This window comes from Plectropomus leopardus, chromosome 7 (genome assembly GCF_008729295.1).
Source record: "Plectropomus leopardus isolate mb chromosome 7, YSFRI_Pleo_2.0, whole genome shotgun sequence".
Taxonomy (NCBI): Eukaryota; Metazoa; Chordata; class Actinopteri; order Perciformes; family Serranidae; genus Plectropomus; species Plectropomus leopardus.
The window spans coordinates 17,182,381-17,197,728 of NC_056469.1; the positions used below are offsets into that span (position 1 = coordinate 17,182,381).

The following is a 15,348-nucleotide window of genomic DNA, read 5'->3' on the forward strand; positions in this document are numbered from 1 at the left end:
GCAGGCCTGTCTGTGTGATGCAGAGCATATACACTTCTCTGTGTAATACTCTTCCTTCCTGTTTTAGAATGGAAGGACTGTGGCTGATGCACTGAAGCAGACGTCTTTTGATCGAGGGGTCGCTCGAGAACTGGTTCTTGCCCTGGCAGCAAGTGACAACATGGCCACGTACCGCTGTGATGCCACAAACAAGGCGAGGAAGACCATCTCTGCAGAGACTAAGCTCATGGTTCACTGTGAGTTAGTTTGGAGCTCCAACACAAACACGGCTTTACTTCAGTCAAACTCAGCTGAGAGAAAAGTTCAATATCAGAGAAATGGATTTGATATAAACCTGTTGACACAGATTTTTGCTGCATCCTTTTGCACTCTTCATCTTGATACTGTCAGTGAGTGTTTTCTTGTTTACTCCTTGGTTTTCCAGTTCCGGCAATAAGTATGAAGATCTCAACCAAACAGAAGGAGCTACGTCGAGGCCAGGTGCTAACTTTGGAGTGCCAGTCTGGAAGCAGTAATCCAAAGGCCAGCATCTCCTGGAGCTTGGGTGCACTCAGGTTTGGCAAAGCAGTGGGTGGAAAAGCCGACAGCACACAGTGATATCGACACGGGCCTTTTCCTACAAAATGATACAGCTAATTCAGTGTCAGAATGAGTCTCTGAATGACTGATGTGTATCCTGTTAAATAATATTCATGATTGTTTGGTGAACTCCCCTGTTGATTGGATTTGCTGGAAGCAGTTTGTTTTCTTAGATTCCAGGGAGTGGAGCAGCCATCCAGGAGAGCTCAGTTTGGCGGTGTGTCAGTGCACAGTTCTCTGTCCCTGAATCTGAGTTCACAGCATCACAACCAGAGGGTCATTTGCCAGGCCTACAGTCCTGTGCTAGCAGAGGGGGCTAACACATTCTTCAAACTCAATGTGCTTTGTAAGTCGAGGGTGAATCGTTTGTTTCGTTCTTTCTTGTTTCCTTTCTTCTTTGCGAGTGACCATGTGATGTGTTTCGCACAAATCTTTAAACGATGCATAATGATGATGGTGCAGATGTAAGCTGCTTTGCTGGTGTACTTTTGCACAGAAATGTCAGTGTATAGCATGTGTTTTTTTTTTGTTTTTTTTGTTTGTTTACTGGAAACCTTTGTTGCGATTTGTGGGTCTGTTGAGCTCTGCGGCAGTGTGTCCTAATTGTGCATTTGCTTTGCTGCATGGCCATGTTTGTCTTTGATGCCATTTCACAGGCAGCAGCCAGCCGCTGCTTCAAAGCTTGGTGCTGTGTATGAGCATGAAGGAATGTCACTGTGTGTTTGTGCGGAGCTGCCGTTGGACAACAGTACTGTCACTCGTCGTTTTAATGCCTGTCCCTCTCCCTCCCGCATTGCCTTACTCCCCCGTCGTCTAAGTATGTGAAGTTGGTTAGATCTGGAATTATTGGTGGGATGTCGACTTTCTACTGGTTTGACTCTCATTAGTGTCTCTTCCTGCTTTCATGCTCAACATGTTCTGTGTGTCTTTGTGTTCACTCTTGCTTGGTCTTGTCGTTCCGTGAGCCGAAGTTTGTATTTATGCCTCAGCTCATGTACTTTTGGTGTAAATCCAACTTACTGTAGCTGAATTTGTGTGCCTTTTCTGTGTCAGACCCACCAGAGTTCAGCCCCGAGCAGCCAACGCAGGTCCAAGTGGTGGAGGATGACATGGCAACCATCCCACTGCTGGTCTCAGCTAACCCAGAGGAGGTCTCCTGCATCTGGCTGCACCGCAGGGAGAAGCTGGTCAAAGGTGATCCAGGGCTGTGTGATGGCTCTATAAACCAGGTCCTAGTTGAGCTGAGCCAGCAAGTAAGCACTCAGCTCTGCCATTCAGGGTCTGAATAAAACATGGCAGGTTAGCCAGCATGGGACCCTGCCAAATGTGATTCTCATTATGGCTCTAATGTATGCAGTCTAAATGAGGTTTGCTGTCTCCCTGAATACAACACAACGGTTCTAAACCTGGCTTCTCCTCCAGGCCGGTGTCATCAGGGCCCTGCTGCACCCACTCTCTTTCTCTGTTAACTCTGTTAGCTCCATCAGACGCGGCCCCCGCCATAAAATGACTGTATCCTGAATGTGGAAACCCACCTATTACATTTTGACTGCTGTGGTACAGGAGGTGTCTCTCACACAGCCTATTGTTGGCTTGCTGTGGGAATCAAGCCAGGCCAATCAATAATGCAGGATTAGATGTCACTTAGAGACTAGTGGCCAGAGGACACACGGTTGATGAGCGTGTAATGAATACTTAATTTACCATTGTTTTGCGTGTGCATTTGTGTCTCTGTGTGTGTGATTTTGAAAAGAGGGGGATCTGCGCTACCACTGGTCAGACGATAACACGTTGGAGATCAAGAATGTGACGAGGAAAGATGCTGGAGTTTACACTATCAAGTGTGCAAATGATGAGGGCGTCAACCAGCTCTCCATCATGCTGGACGTTCAATGTAAGGACCTACATGCATGGGTGGCAGCGGCACCATGAATGTAATTTTTCCTCATGTGTTCTGATATTTATTTTACCTTTGAAAGCAAGTTTAATTATTTAAAATAACTCCTATAGGTTAATTAAAGTACCCATAGCTCTTACCAGAGGAAAGATTGACAAAACAGAAAAATATATAAAAATGGCAAGGAGAGGATAGGTGAGAAAATATAGAACTGGCACATTTTCTGAGAGCCATTCATAATTAATCACTCTTTTTTTCCCTTTCTGGCATGCCGTTACACCTGTGGACCCTGTGGGTCACAAGTCAACCACATCATTTACCTCTGCTGAATAGCGTCCTCCCTTTCAATACAGAGAATCAGCACAATTTTTGTTGCATATAAATGTCAATTTTGTGCATTGGATGTGAATCTGTAGGCTGTTTTTTGAACTTGTCTAGATCTGCTCAGAATCAGAACCGTTAGTGCATCAGCACACACAGACACACTCCGTCATCAATTTTGACTTTCAGCACCTAACCAGCAAACATGCCACATTCATTAGGCCTCCATGCAAGGCCACGCATCTCCACTGCTGCCCCAGGCCCAGCCTCGAGCTGCAGGCCCTCTGCCCCGATACTGATGATTAAATAATGGAAGTGTTGAAAATGTAGGTCTGCCTGTTTCACCAAAGCCCATGGTACATGCCTAATGGATTCCTCCATCCTGATCTGACTGGGCTTGACAGTTGTAGATATTCATAATGTATGTAGGATTGTAGTAGCTTTTATGGGTGGCAGTGTAGCCCACTTAACAATGTCGGCCTTGGTTAGCGGGCCAACATTGGTGGATGCCGCCAACCCTGAGGTCTACGTCTCTGTAGTGTTTCCAACCACTGTTCCTAAAGTGTGAACATAGGTTTAGACATGTAGGCACTAATGGCCTTATTGTTGAGTACTTGGCACCCATGGGAAGTATAAAAAGCTTGTGAGGTAGCAGCAAATAAAGACAAGCAGAGGAGCCGTGCAGTCAGGAAGGAGAGACGACTTAATGAAAAGAGAGGAACTGGTCAGTCTGTCATAGTCCATAATCCGGTATAATTAAAGGATGCTAGAAAAAGGCAAATTTTTTGTGTCTGTCCAACCAAGACTGGACTTCTAAAACACGTTAATATGTTAGACTGATGGAAATCGTACTGAGTTGACTTTCTCAAAGTTGGATGAACACATCTAGATAATGTGATTGGTGATTGTTTGTTATTTATGTGGGGCGGATGCAAAATGGACAAGGCTTTTTTTTTTTATTAGGCACTGAGGAGGAACTTGTGTTTTTTAATTTTGGCTTACCTAAGAGACATCAGACTTAAAATGGTAGTATTTTGTATTTATTGTAAATAAAAGTCACACCCCAGCCACCTCCCTCCTTTGAAAAGTAAAGTACAGTCCCTTAGAGGGTTTGGGTCACGTTTAGGTAAGAGTAACACATATCGACGGGGAAAGGGTCTTCAACACAACACCAGCACAGAGGCCATGCAATATCCTGCTGTGGACAGGGCCGCAGCTAAACATATTTTAGCCACCTAAAAAATCAATATCAGTTCAAGTGTACATTATATTTGAATATTTGCTTCGCTTTACTCGAGGCAGCTATAGACCAACAACTCTGCCATTTGGTGGACTAAAATGATTAAAATGTTTTTTCTCAGTGGAGTCTGGGGTTTTTGATGTAAAAGCTTCAAATGGTCATCCCTGTGGAGGGCCTTCTGGGTCAAATGACCAATTCTTAGTTTGCCTGCAGAAGCATCTGTAATCCTCCAACTTAAATAGAAGTTAATGGCATTGTATGTGAAACAAAGAGGCCAATTAGGACAGGGTTATGAACCAGTGCAAAGGCAAACGACTGTAAGAGTAATTATAGCAATGCTGGTTTAATTGCTTGGCAAATGATTTGTCCCAAGTTGGCATGTTAACCTTTGGTCCTGCCTTGGCCTTGTCCCTTTTTCTTACTCTCAGATGCTCCCAGTGTCAAGGCAGAGAAAGACCCCGTGTTAGTAAACGTAGGGGATACAGCAGACCTGATATGTGTGGCAGATGCCAACCCCATTATACCTGACATGTTCTCTTGGAAATGGCTGGTGAGAACACGACACTCACATGTATACATACACAGGAAGACGGTCTTCCCTTGAATTATATTACCCTTATCTGGCTTGCTTTCTATTATTTTATCCGTTCTTCCCGTTTATCACTGGCCTTTCTAAATGCACAGATGCACCATATTTCACTGGCTCTAACTATCCTTCCACCCCACCTCTTCCTACTCCACACACAGCCCAAATCCAGAAAAATAGCTTTCATTACTGCTGCGTGACTAAAGGGCACATTCGTCAATGTGGCGTGGTCTCTGTATCTACTGATGCCTTCTCCGGTCTAACCCACCCCCTGGCAATACTGTGTGTCCCGCTTTCAACCTGCACAGCCCCTCCTTTTCTCTTTCCCTGTGGCTCTCCAACCCTTGGCATTATCTTTCTCTGTCCTCTGAGCTTGTTCCCCTGACGCCCTTCCCGTCCCCACCTCAAGCCCTGATGGTTTCAACTCTCCCTCACTGTCTACCTGCCTCGCTCTCACACAGCCCCCTCCTACTCCAGCCGAGAGGAGGGGAGTGTGTTTTGAGGGATAGCTGCTGTCCGCCGCTCATTCCCCCTCACTTTGTCTTCCGCAGGGAGAAGGGGAGGTGGAGATGGGACAGGAGACCCAGGAAGACGAATCTGGCCTCCTGACTATCTATGATGTGACTCGGGCTCATGCTGGTCTTTACCAGTGCAGAGCCCATAATGGCTTAGCACCCCCTGCCACTGTAGATGTGCAGCTGGTAGTACAATGTAAGTTTGTAGTATTTATTCTGTGCCAGAGGGGAACAAAATAAACATGGACACCTATTTGGTGAAACATGCATGTGTTTTATGCCTCCGCACCGACAATAGCTGAGGTCAGGGGCATTATGTTTTTGCATTGTCCGAGTGGCCGGCTGCAACATTCTTGTGATTGTTATATCCCCTCAAATGCTTCAAGGGAATTTCATCAAATTTGTTTGGACTCAACGATGAGCTGATTTGAATTTGGTATTCAAAGGTCAAGGTAACTGTGACCTTGCATCCGTCTTATTTTTGTGAACACAATATCTGAAGCTTACCTTTAGGGAGTTTCCTCAAATTTGGCACAAACGTCCATTTGGACTCGAGAATGAACTGATTAGAATCAGGTGGTCAAAGGTCATTGTCACAGTGATCTCATACAATATGTTTTTGGCCATAACTCAAGACCCACCTTGAAACTGTTCTGCTTGTATAGATCTTCTGTGTGTGAAGCATCCATGTTTCACACACATGAATGTAAACAATAAGTGCAACTTGACTGGTGTGCGGAGGTATACAACCATGTGGCGGTATATCTAGTTGTATTTGTCGACATATACACGTGTTAGTTAAAGCTTGTATTGTGCCTGGATAAATAATCTCCATCTCGTCTCGTGCAGTCAAACCAGAGCTTCAGAAAGGGGCCCAATGGAGGAAGCTGGCAAGTAGAGGGGATGGCACCGCTACAGCTGAGGTAGTGTGTCAGGCGGAGGGTTTTCCTCGTGTCGACTTCTCTTGGGAAAAAAATGGTGTATGCATGGACTTTGCAAACCCCAGGTCAGAAATTAGGGATTATTCCTTTTTCAAATCCTTTTCTTGAAATTCTTTTCACTATTAACTTTGGTGCTGCAGTCAGCATTTGGTTACATACTGATGAATCCTAAAAATTAAATTAGGTTTTACCCTAATATAATATATTCTTTTGCTATTTCTTGCTATTTCACCACTAAATCCAGATTAAGTGCATTTTATACTTTGCTTTTCACTATGCAAATACCTGTTTAATGCTTCTTTGATGTGTGAAATTGGGTGACTTAGTGCAATCTGCAGGACATCACAATCCCTGCTGTCTTCCTGCTCAGGATTTATCTCTCTTACTGTGTGTATGTGTGTGTGTGTGTGTGTGTGTGTGTGCCTGTGTACATATGTGCGTGCTGCAGGTATGAGGAGCGGACCGTGAGGGAGGGCTTCCTCCACACCAGCACAGTCAGAGTTGTAAATGTGAGCGCAGCCCTGGACTATGCTGTCTTCAGCTGCACTGCTCGCAACTCACTTGGGGAAGACAAGCTAGACATCCAGCTCGTCAGCACAAGTACAGTATCTGTGGTTATTTGTGGTTCCTGTGTGTATGGGTATGTTTCTTCGGGTGACTGAGGTTGTCCTGTGGAAACCATTTATTGCCAAATCGTCATTTTTTCATGAGCTAAGTAAAAGAGCCCTGTTTCAGTGTAGTAATGCATTATCTCAGATCATTTAATGGGTCGTTCAGAGCTTTATTTGGCTGCATTTGTGGAAGAATTTTCTCATTTCATAGAGGAACATCTGATCCTTCAGAACGATTAAATAAATATTTTTCCTTGGACAGCAACAATAGTTAAAGGAATACTGAGCCCCTCCAAATGACTGTTTGTATAAATAACTCACCCTGTGTTACACTGAATTTGTGAACAAAACTTGTGAATGAAGAATACAGAAAAGGTCAGAATTATTGATGAACTTAAGTTATAGGGGTCCACGTTCAATATCAGAAAAACTGTATCAAAATATTTGTTTATAAACTTTCACACAACTCGTGCAGTACAATCCAAGTCTCATTTATCCTGTCATATGCTCAGTACTTTCCAAACACATGTATTTTCACTAAAACCTTACTGTGTAAAACATAAATGCATCAACAGCTCTGTTGCGCTATTCATTGGTACATGAGACCAAATGATTTAAACATTGCGGTTGAATTGAAACTGCATGTGCTGGGGAAGTACTGTGATGTATGATGAATATATGAGATTATGCTGTACGAGTTTTGTCACAGTTTGTTTTTAGAGGTTTTGATATAGTTTTGTTATTATTACATATGGTCTTCACTTAAAGTCATCGTAATTTTTCTCTATTTTCTGTTTCTTCACTATGGAGGCATGCAAGAATTCACCCAACGCGGGGTGAGTTATTCAAATACAAATGATCATTGGGGGTTTCCTTTTAAAATGCATCAAACTTTTTTAATCCAACTGAATGAAATAATGTGTATGTAGTATGTTGAATGAAAGAGTAACTAGTAATATCCAGCTACTGAGTTTGAACACTTAACTGCAGTTCCACAAAGCTTCAGCTGCTTTTAGCCTCTTTCTACTCATTGTTTTGGTAATCTGACCAGTACATAGACTGTATAGTAGAATCTTAGTGCTCTCATCAGCACACTCTCCACAATCTAAAAATCATTAGCAGCTATATTCACCAAGTAAGCAAGTATAAGCTACCTGCAGAGGACCTAATTCAGGGAGTGGATTATGAAGAAAGCAAAGTGATGAAAAGACTCAGATAGACAGTTAGGGTCTAAACCAGAGCTACATGGCATGTACATTTTAGATAGTGTAGATGCGTGAGTGATAAAGCAACCTGCTAAACCTGCAGTATTGAATGTCAAGCCTGTGTTACTATTGGCTTGTTAGAGACTTTCTGCTCCCCGATGATCAAAAATCACCTACTGCATCTTTAAATGAATGGCAAATGATCAAAGTCAGTGGTTAGGGCGCACAACATGTAGGGATTATGCATAGCACGTACTTGGCAGTAGAGCACAAACTATTCCTTTGGTTCTAATTTGGCAGCATCTCAAAATAATTGTGTCTGTGCTGCTTTTGTCCAAGCTTTATCAGCCTTTTCCAGCAACATTACAATAGTGTGGGAGGGCCATTGAGCGTGCAGAATTCTGTAAACCGGAGAGAGCTGTTGCTCCTGAGTGTCAGCCCTTTAAGGAACTTATTCCATTGCTCTATCTCTACCTTATCATTTAGCCCATAGCAGTACTTCACTTCTCCCTCAGATAATGCTGCAGTGATATGCTTTGCTCTCCCGGCGTGCTTAGACTTTCTGCCTTCCAGCTACCAGTGTATCCTTGCACCACCGCCATTATCAACACAGTCCTGCTCTCAGCGAAGGCCCACAGCCATCATTGGACACATTTAATGTTTACTATAAAAACCATAAAATACAATCCAATATTGGCCCTGTTTTTCCCCTGTCATTTTTTTAGTGCTGTGAATATTCATAATTAATCTGACGCAGTGATAATAAATTTTATATGCTTCCTTATCAATTTAGAGCTCCAAAGGAAGAGAGAGGCGCTTTTTTTTCGTAGCATGGCGCTCTTTGGATTTGAAGGAGAAGAGATCCAAATAAGGCTGACCTCTTTGCCCTGGAATCTTATGAGCAGAGCTGATAGTGGGAATTATTTACTCTGCAAACTGGGCTGCAGCCTGGAGCCAGAGACGAGTGGAGCATCCCCTTCTTATGTTGCTACTCGACTATCTCTCCTCCTTCTCTCCTTGACTATCTCTCCCTCTGCCCCCAAAACCACCCTTCTTTTTTCTCCATGCTCCAAATGCAAAATAATCCACTTTTCCTTCACTACCCTGACTGGAGCAGTGCCTCATGTCAGACTGAAGGCCTGGTTAGCCTCCTTTGATCTTTGTTCACCATATTGATCATAATCAAGAGGCTTCATCCGTCATTGCATGACTTTGGTTGGATAAATTGGACAAATCAGCCACTTTGTTCTGAGAGGGATCAGCCACGGATCTGCCTGTGTCTCCTGATCATTCATACAACAAAGCACAACCTTAAGAAAAAGCAGAAAAGGAGTGGTGGGCTGTTAGAAAATCCAAAGCTGTTGCTGTCAAAAAAAGCCTGTGGAATAAACTGTGACTAAGAAGAGAAACATTTTATAAAAAACAAAGAGGCTCACTGACAAGTTTTGACCATGGATATCATCTCTTCTCCTCCCTGATTTCATTATATTCACTCATATTTATCATGAGTGCTTATTATCAGTTTTCTTCATTAAATCATCCAGACTTAAAATGCTGTAGTACCTAAAAATATGTGTCACAGCCCAATTACACAACGTCCACCCCCAAATCAACACTTTTCTCTCAAGTAAACAGTTATTACTGTTACTTCTCCTACTTGCATCTAATAGTAAGAATAATTGTGTTTTCAAACACAACTGTATGACCAATGGGAAAAGTGAGAATAGCTCAGATCATTTTTCCTTCCTCTTCTATTTCAATCAAGATGAACATCTGCTCTGCACTCTCTTTTAGTAATATCAATTTGTCTGTTTATAACTGCTCCAAAGCAGAGCAGGAGGCCGTAGGGGAAGCATGCTCCTAAAGGCCAGCAGGGCCTCAGGTGTCATTTCACAGTCTGCAGGTATAATCACTTGACTATCTTATCGCACACATCTCCATTTCCGGGCACCTAAAGCCTTTTCAAAAAAACACCTGTCAAGTGAGGATGTTCTGCTCTTCAGTATTCTTACAAATCTGAGTGCATGTTTGCTTTTTATCACATTTCTTCCTTTCTTTTGCCCCCAGGTCACCCAGATCCTCCTTCGTCATTTCGTCAAGTCAGCGTCTCCCACGACTCGGTCACTCTGGAGTGGATCCCTGGTTTCAACGGCGGTTTGCGGCAAAGATTTCGAGTGAGGTGAGATATCAAGGGAAGATGTTGGTTTAAGAATGACAGCCTTTCATAATAACACAGAGCCTTTGGTTGGCAGATACCGCTGGGATCAGTCAGCCAGTTTCCTCTACATGGACGTCTTTCCTCCCAGAGCAACAACCTTCACTGTCACTGGCCTGCAGCCTGTCACCACCTACAACTTCTCTGTCAATGCACTCAATGCAATGGGAGAGAGTGACTATGCTGACAACAATGCAATACTGACCATCACCACCAAGGGTCAGTTTGGAGTAACCCCCAGCTTGACACTGAAGGGACTCTACTGCACAACCATCTGATAACATATCATGCTTACATGTGTTGCATGTAAGTTTCTCCCTTTCTTTCTCTACAGAGAGGCCTGAAGAAGAAAAAGTCCCAACAGATGATGACTCAGTCCCTTTGAGTGAGTCTTTTATGACAACTCCCTGAAAAAAGCTCTTAAGGGCAGTTGGAAATTGCTGTTTGCATAGCAGCTAGCTTCATTTGGCTAAATCATGTTAATGTATGCACCTCCAAGGATGTTAATGTTTGCTCTACGAGAGTAGTGGTTGTCATGGTGCCCACCCATGCCTTATCCCCTCTGCTAGTCTTTAATCAATAAAGACAATTCAGAGAGTTAGGTCTGTCCCAGTCAATCTTTATCTCTGCAGATTTCCATATTACTCCCTTTTTAACTTTGAGCGTTATGCTCTGAGCTAATGTTTCTGGTGTTTTGTGAACTAGGTGCTCGTGGATTGCCGACCTATTTAATAGTCGTGTTCAGTGTGGTGTTTGGAGTCCTGCTGGTGTTAAATTCACTCGGTTGCTTCTTTGGATTGAAATGGAAAAAATGGCGAGGCCAGACAGGTAACTATAATGATCTTTTCATCTGTGGATGTGAAACTGTTTCCTCCGTTGTCACTTTCTGGCATTATAATGTCCCCATTCCTCACCAGAACTCTAAAGAGATTACTCCAGAACCATGATGCAATTGTCAGCTCAGCTTCTCACTCTCTTCTCATCTCTCTGTGTCCCTCTTTCTATCCGTCTATCCTGTCTCCTCTCCTTCTGCTTATTCTCTAAGCCTCTACCTCCTGCCACATTCATCCTTCAAAGCTGTCACTTCTGTGTTGCGTCCATATCTTTTATCTCATTTGCTAGCGTTATGTCCTCTCTCGATCTCTCCTTCTGTCTCTTCCTATTTGTTCTTCACTTTAACCATCAGGTCTTCCCCTCTCCATCTTTTATTTTTCTACTCCTCACCTTCCTCTGCCCTCTGGTTTTTACAGAGATTTTGACACTGACGTGTCTTTCACTCACTCTCACTTTATGGCCCCTCTATTGCTCTGATCATTTTTGGTGCTTATGAGATGATGCTCCTCTCTTTAGGTTCTTATTTCCTAACACTAAGCCTCTTTCCTCCTGTTTGTGTTCCCACTGCAGGAGGTAGAGGAGGCAGTGTGTTGGATGGAAAGAAGAGTGAAGAGGAGGGGTAAGTTAAGGCCCTGCAGTAGAAGTAATAAAGACACGCACATACAATCCACTCTAAGAAGTCTAAGGCCTGATCCATTGGCTGACCTAGCTACTAAAACAGCCAGGCGGGCAAAACAACAAGCCTCTGTCAATATCTTTTCATATTAGTATAATCAAACTTGCACCACAGTCCTGCAATAAAAGTGTATTTAAAGCTTAATGTATGCATTAAAAAAGTGCTATATGTGCAAAGAGTTTAGCATGTCTGGGGATTAAGAGTTGAATCCAGAAAGTAAAATTAGATGACACAATCTGATTTCTCTGTGCAGGTCCAGTCAGTCAACTGTAAGCAACTCCAATAAGTATGAGAGCAGAGAAAAGATCAACGCCGCAGCCCAGCGCACCCTCCTCATCGACTCTGGATCTGAAACAGACAGCAATGTCTACGAGAGCTATGCAGCGGTGAGAACAACAGAGAGAGGAGGGAGAAAGGGAAGAGCAGGATGAGAGAAAGAGAAAAGGGCAGTAGAGAGGGTACACAGGGAGTAAACAGATGAGGGGAGGAAAGAGGTTAGGCAGGGGGTGATGGTATCTGGCAGAGGAGGAAGTGGAGAATTCAGCCATAACAAGGAAAATGGATAGATAAACTAATGAAACCTTTAGCTGTGCATAGAGATGGAACAAAGATCAATACCTCACAATTAGCATTCAAAATGCACATCGATCTCTGAGAAATTATCATTTTGTACTTTAAAAAGGCCAACGAGGATTTGAACCTTGAGGAAAACTGTTGAGTGAGGTAGAAGAAAACAGATAGCTTCGTGCTGTCAGGATGGGGTATAATGAAACCCCAAATCCCCACAGAGGAAGGCTTTATCTTTTACCTAATTTAAAAGAGTACATACCTGTAAGGGTCAGCTCAGCCAAAAAACACATTTTCCTCTCTCCCTGTAGTGGGATCTGGCCTCGAGTGCAGATAGTTTTGGTTTTATTTGCACAGGTTTTGAGATATCTACCCCTGAGATTTCTGCATACACCCCAAAATAATGGAGGTGGTCCTCACAGTTCTGAAAACAGCACATCTCTTTCTATAAATCACCATTAGTCTGGATGTTCCTCTTCACTGTCAACCATTTTCAAAGGGACTATATTTTCTTCAGGAGCTCCAATTAAAACTTCACAGCAACTATGTCCACCTATGTTGTGCTGGAGAGGAGCCAGACACCCACTACAAAATCTCAGAGAAGGATGCACAGTATAAAGACCTGTCTAAACCTATACAGATATTTAAAAATTAATATTTCCCGGTGTTTAATAAAGGTTTCTGACCACACAACCTTAGTTTTAGAAAATGTATTTTTCCACACTAGAATACAAAAAACATCTTTAAATGCTCACCAGCATTTCTGCTGTCTCCCTTCATTGCAAAGGTAGTAAAGTGCATAGGCTACCTTTTTCCAAACACATAGTGATGATCTCATCACTGTTAATTCTGTGGATGTATAGAAAAGTGGATACAGCACTGGAAGCTAAGCCCCCTTCTTTCCTATCAAAGTTGTTCAGTGGCGCATCAACCTAAAAAGGTTCAACTGCATTATATAGAGTTGCCACATTTTTTTAATTTGGCAACTACAAAAATTGGCTTCAAAGCCTGGCACACTTTCTGGCAGCACTCACCTAAAGATGTGAGTGATGCTCATGACATGTAAAAGTTTGCTTTCCACTTCTTATCCACTCACTCGAAATTGTTCCACCATCTGCTGGTTCGACCAGGTCTGATCGAAAACTGCAGTAGCAGAGTTTAAAATGCAGATGCTGAGGTGGACCAGATAACATTGGGGGCAGCGGATGCCTCTGCTTGTCTGTGAAGGGGTGCACCACTACTAAGTCTAAGTGTAGAGTTGTTATTCGACCAAGCATTGCTAACAAAACCTAAACAAACTGGTAGTCGGCCATTGTTGTTATTGTATCTAGTCATGCTCATGACATAAAGCAGCAGTGGACATTTGTCAGTTAAGGAGACTATAAGGTTTCCCAAACGCTCCCTTTTCCATGTCAACACAGATAGAAAGTAACTGGAGTTTTCAAATATCTGCACCAAAGAACGCTTTTTCAAAAGCAGTGACCTAAAGCTCTGTTTGGGTGTGAACATGAGGCCAAAATGTAGAAGGAAATATCTGTTTACACAAATATCTGTGTAAGTGTAGGCAGGTCCTGAAGGAAGGCGAATTTTTCAAGAGGCTGTTGACAAAATAATGTAGGCCAAAGGACCCTCCAAGAATTTCCCCCTGCACTGATGTAACACGTGGCTTTGCCATTTACCTGAAGTCACTTGAGGTCAAAGTTGGCCTGATGCTATCTCTTCTGTTTCACTATTTTCAGGGAAGTTCCCATTATTATTACCCCACTGGTGACTACATGCCACCCCTCCGCCCACTCTCTGAGGAAAACGTTAGGCTTGGTGAGACACAAATAAACCCTAGAGTAAACAAGGTAACAAACAATGAACACCTCATATTCAAAATACAAAGCAGTATCTGAGCCAATGGGGAGCTAAATTTGTCATTGTTTGAACTTGCACCAAACAGCTTGGGCCAACTGGAGTACTCTGTGATTTATTTTAATATTCGCCACTAGCAATTATTCATGTCTTTCTTATGTATTTCCATTTGCTGTTCAAGATGTGACCCACCTCCCCGTGGACTCTAACAGCCATCTGTATGAAGATGTAAGAGAATGGGGACCATACCAGGACATCCTGGCTTCCCCTCTTACTTCCCCTGCATCCTTGTTTGACCACAAACTGCCTCATCAAAGGAGTGAATGGAGGCCACCGACCTCCCCTCAGGTCTGTAAACAAAACTCCAACCTATGATGAGAGCTCCCATTTGATATGTGATCTACATTCTTTATCACAATTCCACTGAAAATAAATCGTCTATAAAGGTGCTGATGTGCTGTAGCTTTATCACATGGTATATAACACTAACTGAGATGCAATCTGTCTCTCAGCAGGGTTCTGGGAGAGTGGGAGAATTCATGGATGTTCGACAGCAGCAGAAGGATTCGGATCTTCCCTTTGAACTACGAGGCGAGTTAGTCTAGAATGAGAAGGTCAGAACAAACAGATACACTACAGCAGGGCTTTTGACTGAGCTGTTGTCATTGAGTGCAGTATTGTATAGCAGATATTGAATACAATTTCTTTCTTTTTAATTCTTTTTGAATGATATTGCACTTTGTCACCTTGAATGTACCCGTCACAAGATTAGAATGTAGCTGCAGTGCTCAGATGTGGTATAACACGGTATTTCACTTCCAATTTTTCTGTGTAAATTGTTAACATTGAGTGTTTCCCTCGGACTGAGTTGACCTGCAGTAGGGGAAGACAAAAAGTGAGCAGAACTATGCAATCTAGACATGCTTTTTTCCCTCCACCGGCTTATTTTCTTCCCCCTCTGTAATCTTGGTCGTCCCTTGACCACATTTTGTTCTTTCACCTCTACCCTCTGTCTTGGAGCCAAGTCACGGTCACTACCCACAGTCCCCCCTCCTCTCCTTTGGCCTGCAGGTAGACATGAATCAGTCAGTTAGAGACAAAAATGGACTGACAACACTGTGGTTGGCACTGAGACACAAGCAGCACAGACTCACAGTGCCTCCTAAGCAGACAACATTCTTTTTGACCCATCTGATGTCGACATTTTCAAACATGTATCTGAACGGGACCTGGTGACAGTGGCCTGTCCCTCCCCTCTCTGATACAAAGAGTTTCACAGTTTGTCTGTGGGAATCCTGACAATG

At 43.1% G+C, this 15,348-nt stretch overlaps 1 protein-coding gene across 1 annotated transcript in view; it reads left to right on the plus strand.

The window, feature by feature from the left end:
- The window catches only part of nphs1 (NPHS1 adhesion molecule, nephrin), a 38,846-nt gene extending 23,583 nt beyond the window's left edge, over positions 1–15,263 (plus strand). Inside the window, exons 12-29 of the mRNA XM_042489550.1 lie at positions 68–236; positions 425–554; positions 753–925; positions 1,633–1,773; positions 2,333–2,473; positions 4,466–4,587; positions 5,175–5,334; positions 5,988–6,144; positions 6,528–6,679; positions 9,963–10,074; positions 10,148–10,329; positions 10,445–10,495; positions 10,816–10,938; positions 11,515–11,563; positions 11,874–12,006; positions 13,927–14,005; positions 14,226–14,392; positions 14,560–15,263. Of these exons, the coding sequence (XP_042345484.1) occupies positions 68–236; positions 425–554; positions 753–925; positions 1,633–1,773; positions 2,333–2,473; positions 4,466–4,587; positions 5,175–5,334; positions 5,988–6,144; positions 6,528–6,679; positions 9,963–10,074; positions 10,148–10,329; positions 10,445–10,495; positions 10,816–10,938; positions 11,515–11,563; positions 11,874–12,006; positions 13,927–14,005; positions 14,226–14,392; positions 14,560–14,649 (2,331 nt within the window). The 3' untranslated portion in view covers positions 14,650–15,263. The remainder of the gene's footprint in view (positions 1–67; positions 237–424; positions 555–752; positions 926–1,632; positions 1,774–2,332; positions 2,474–4,465; positions 4,588–5,174; positions 5,335–5,987; positions 6,145–6,527; positions 6,680–9,962; positions 10,075–10,147; positions 10,330–10,444; positions 10,496–10,815; positions 10,939–11,514; positions 11,564–11,873; positions 12,007–13,926; positions 14,006–14,225; positions 14,393–14,559) is intronic.
- Positions 15,264–15,348: the final 85 nt, after the last annotated feature.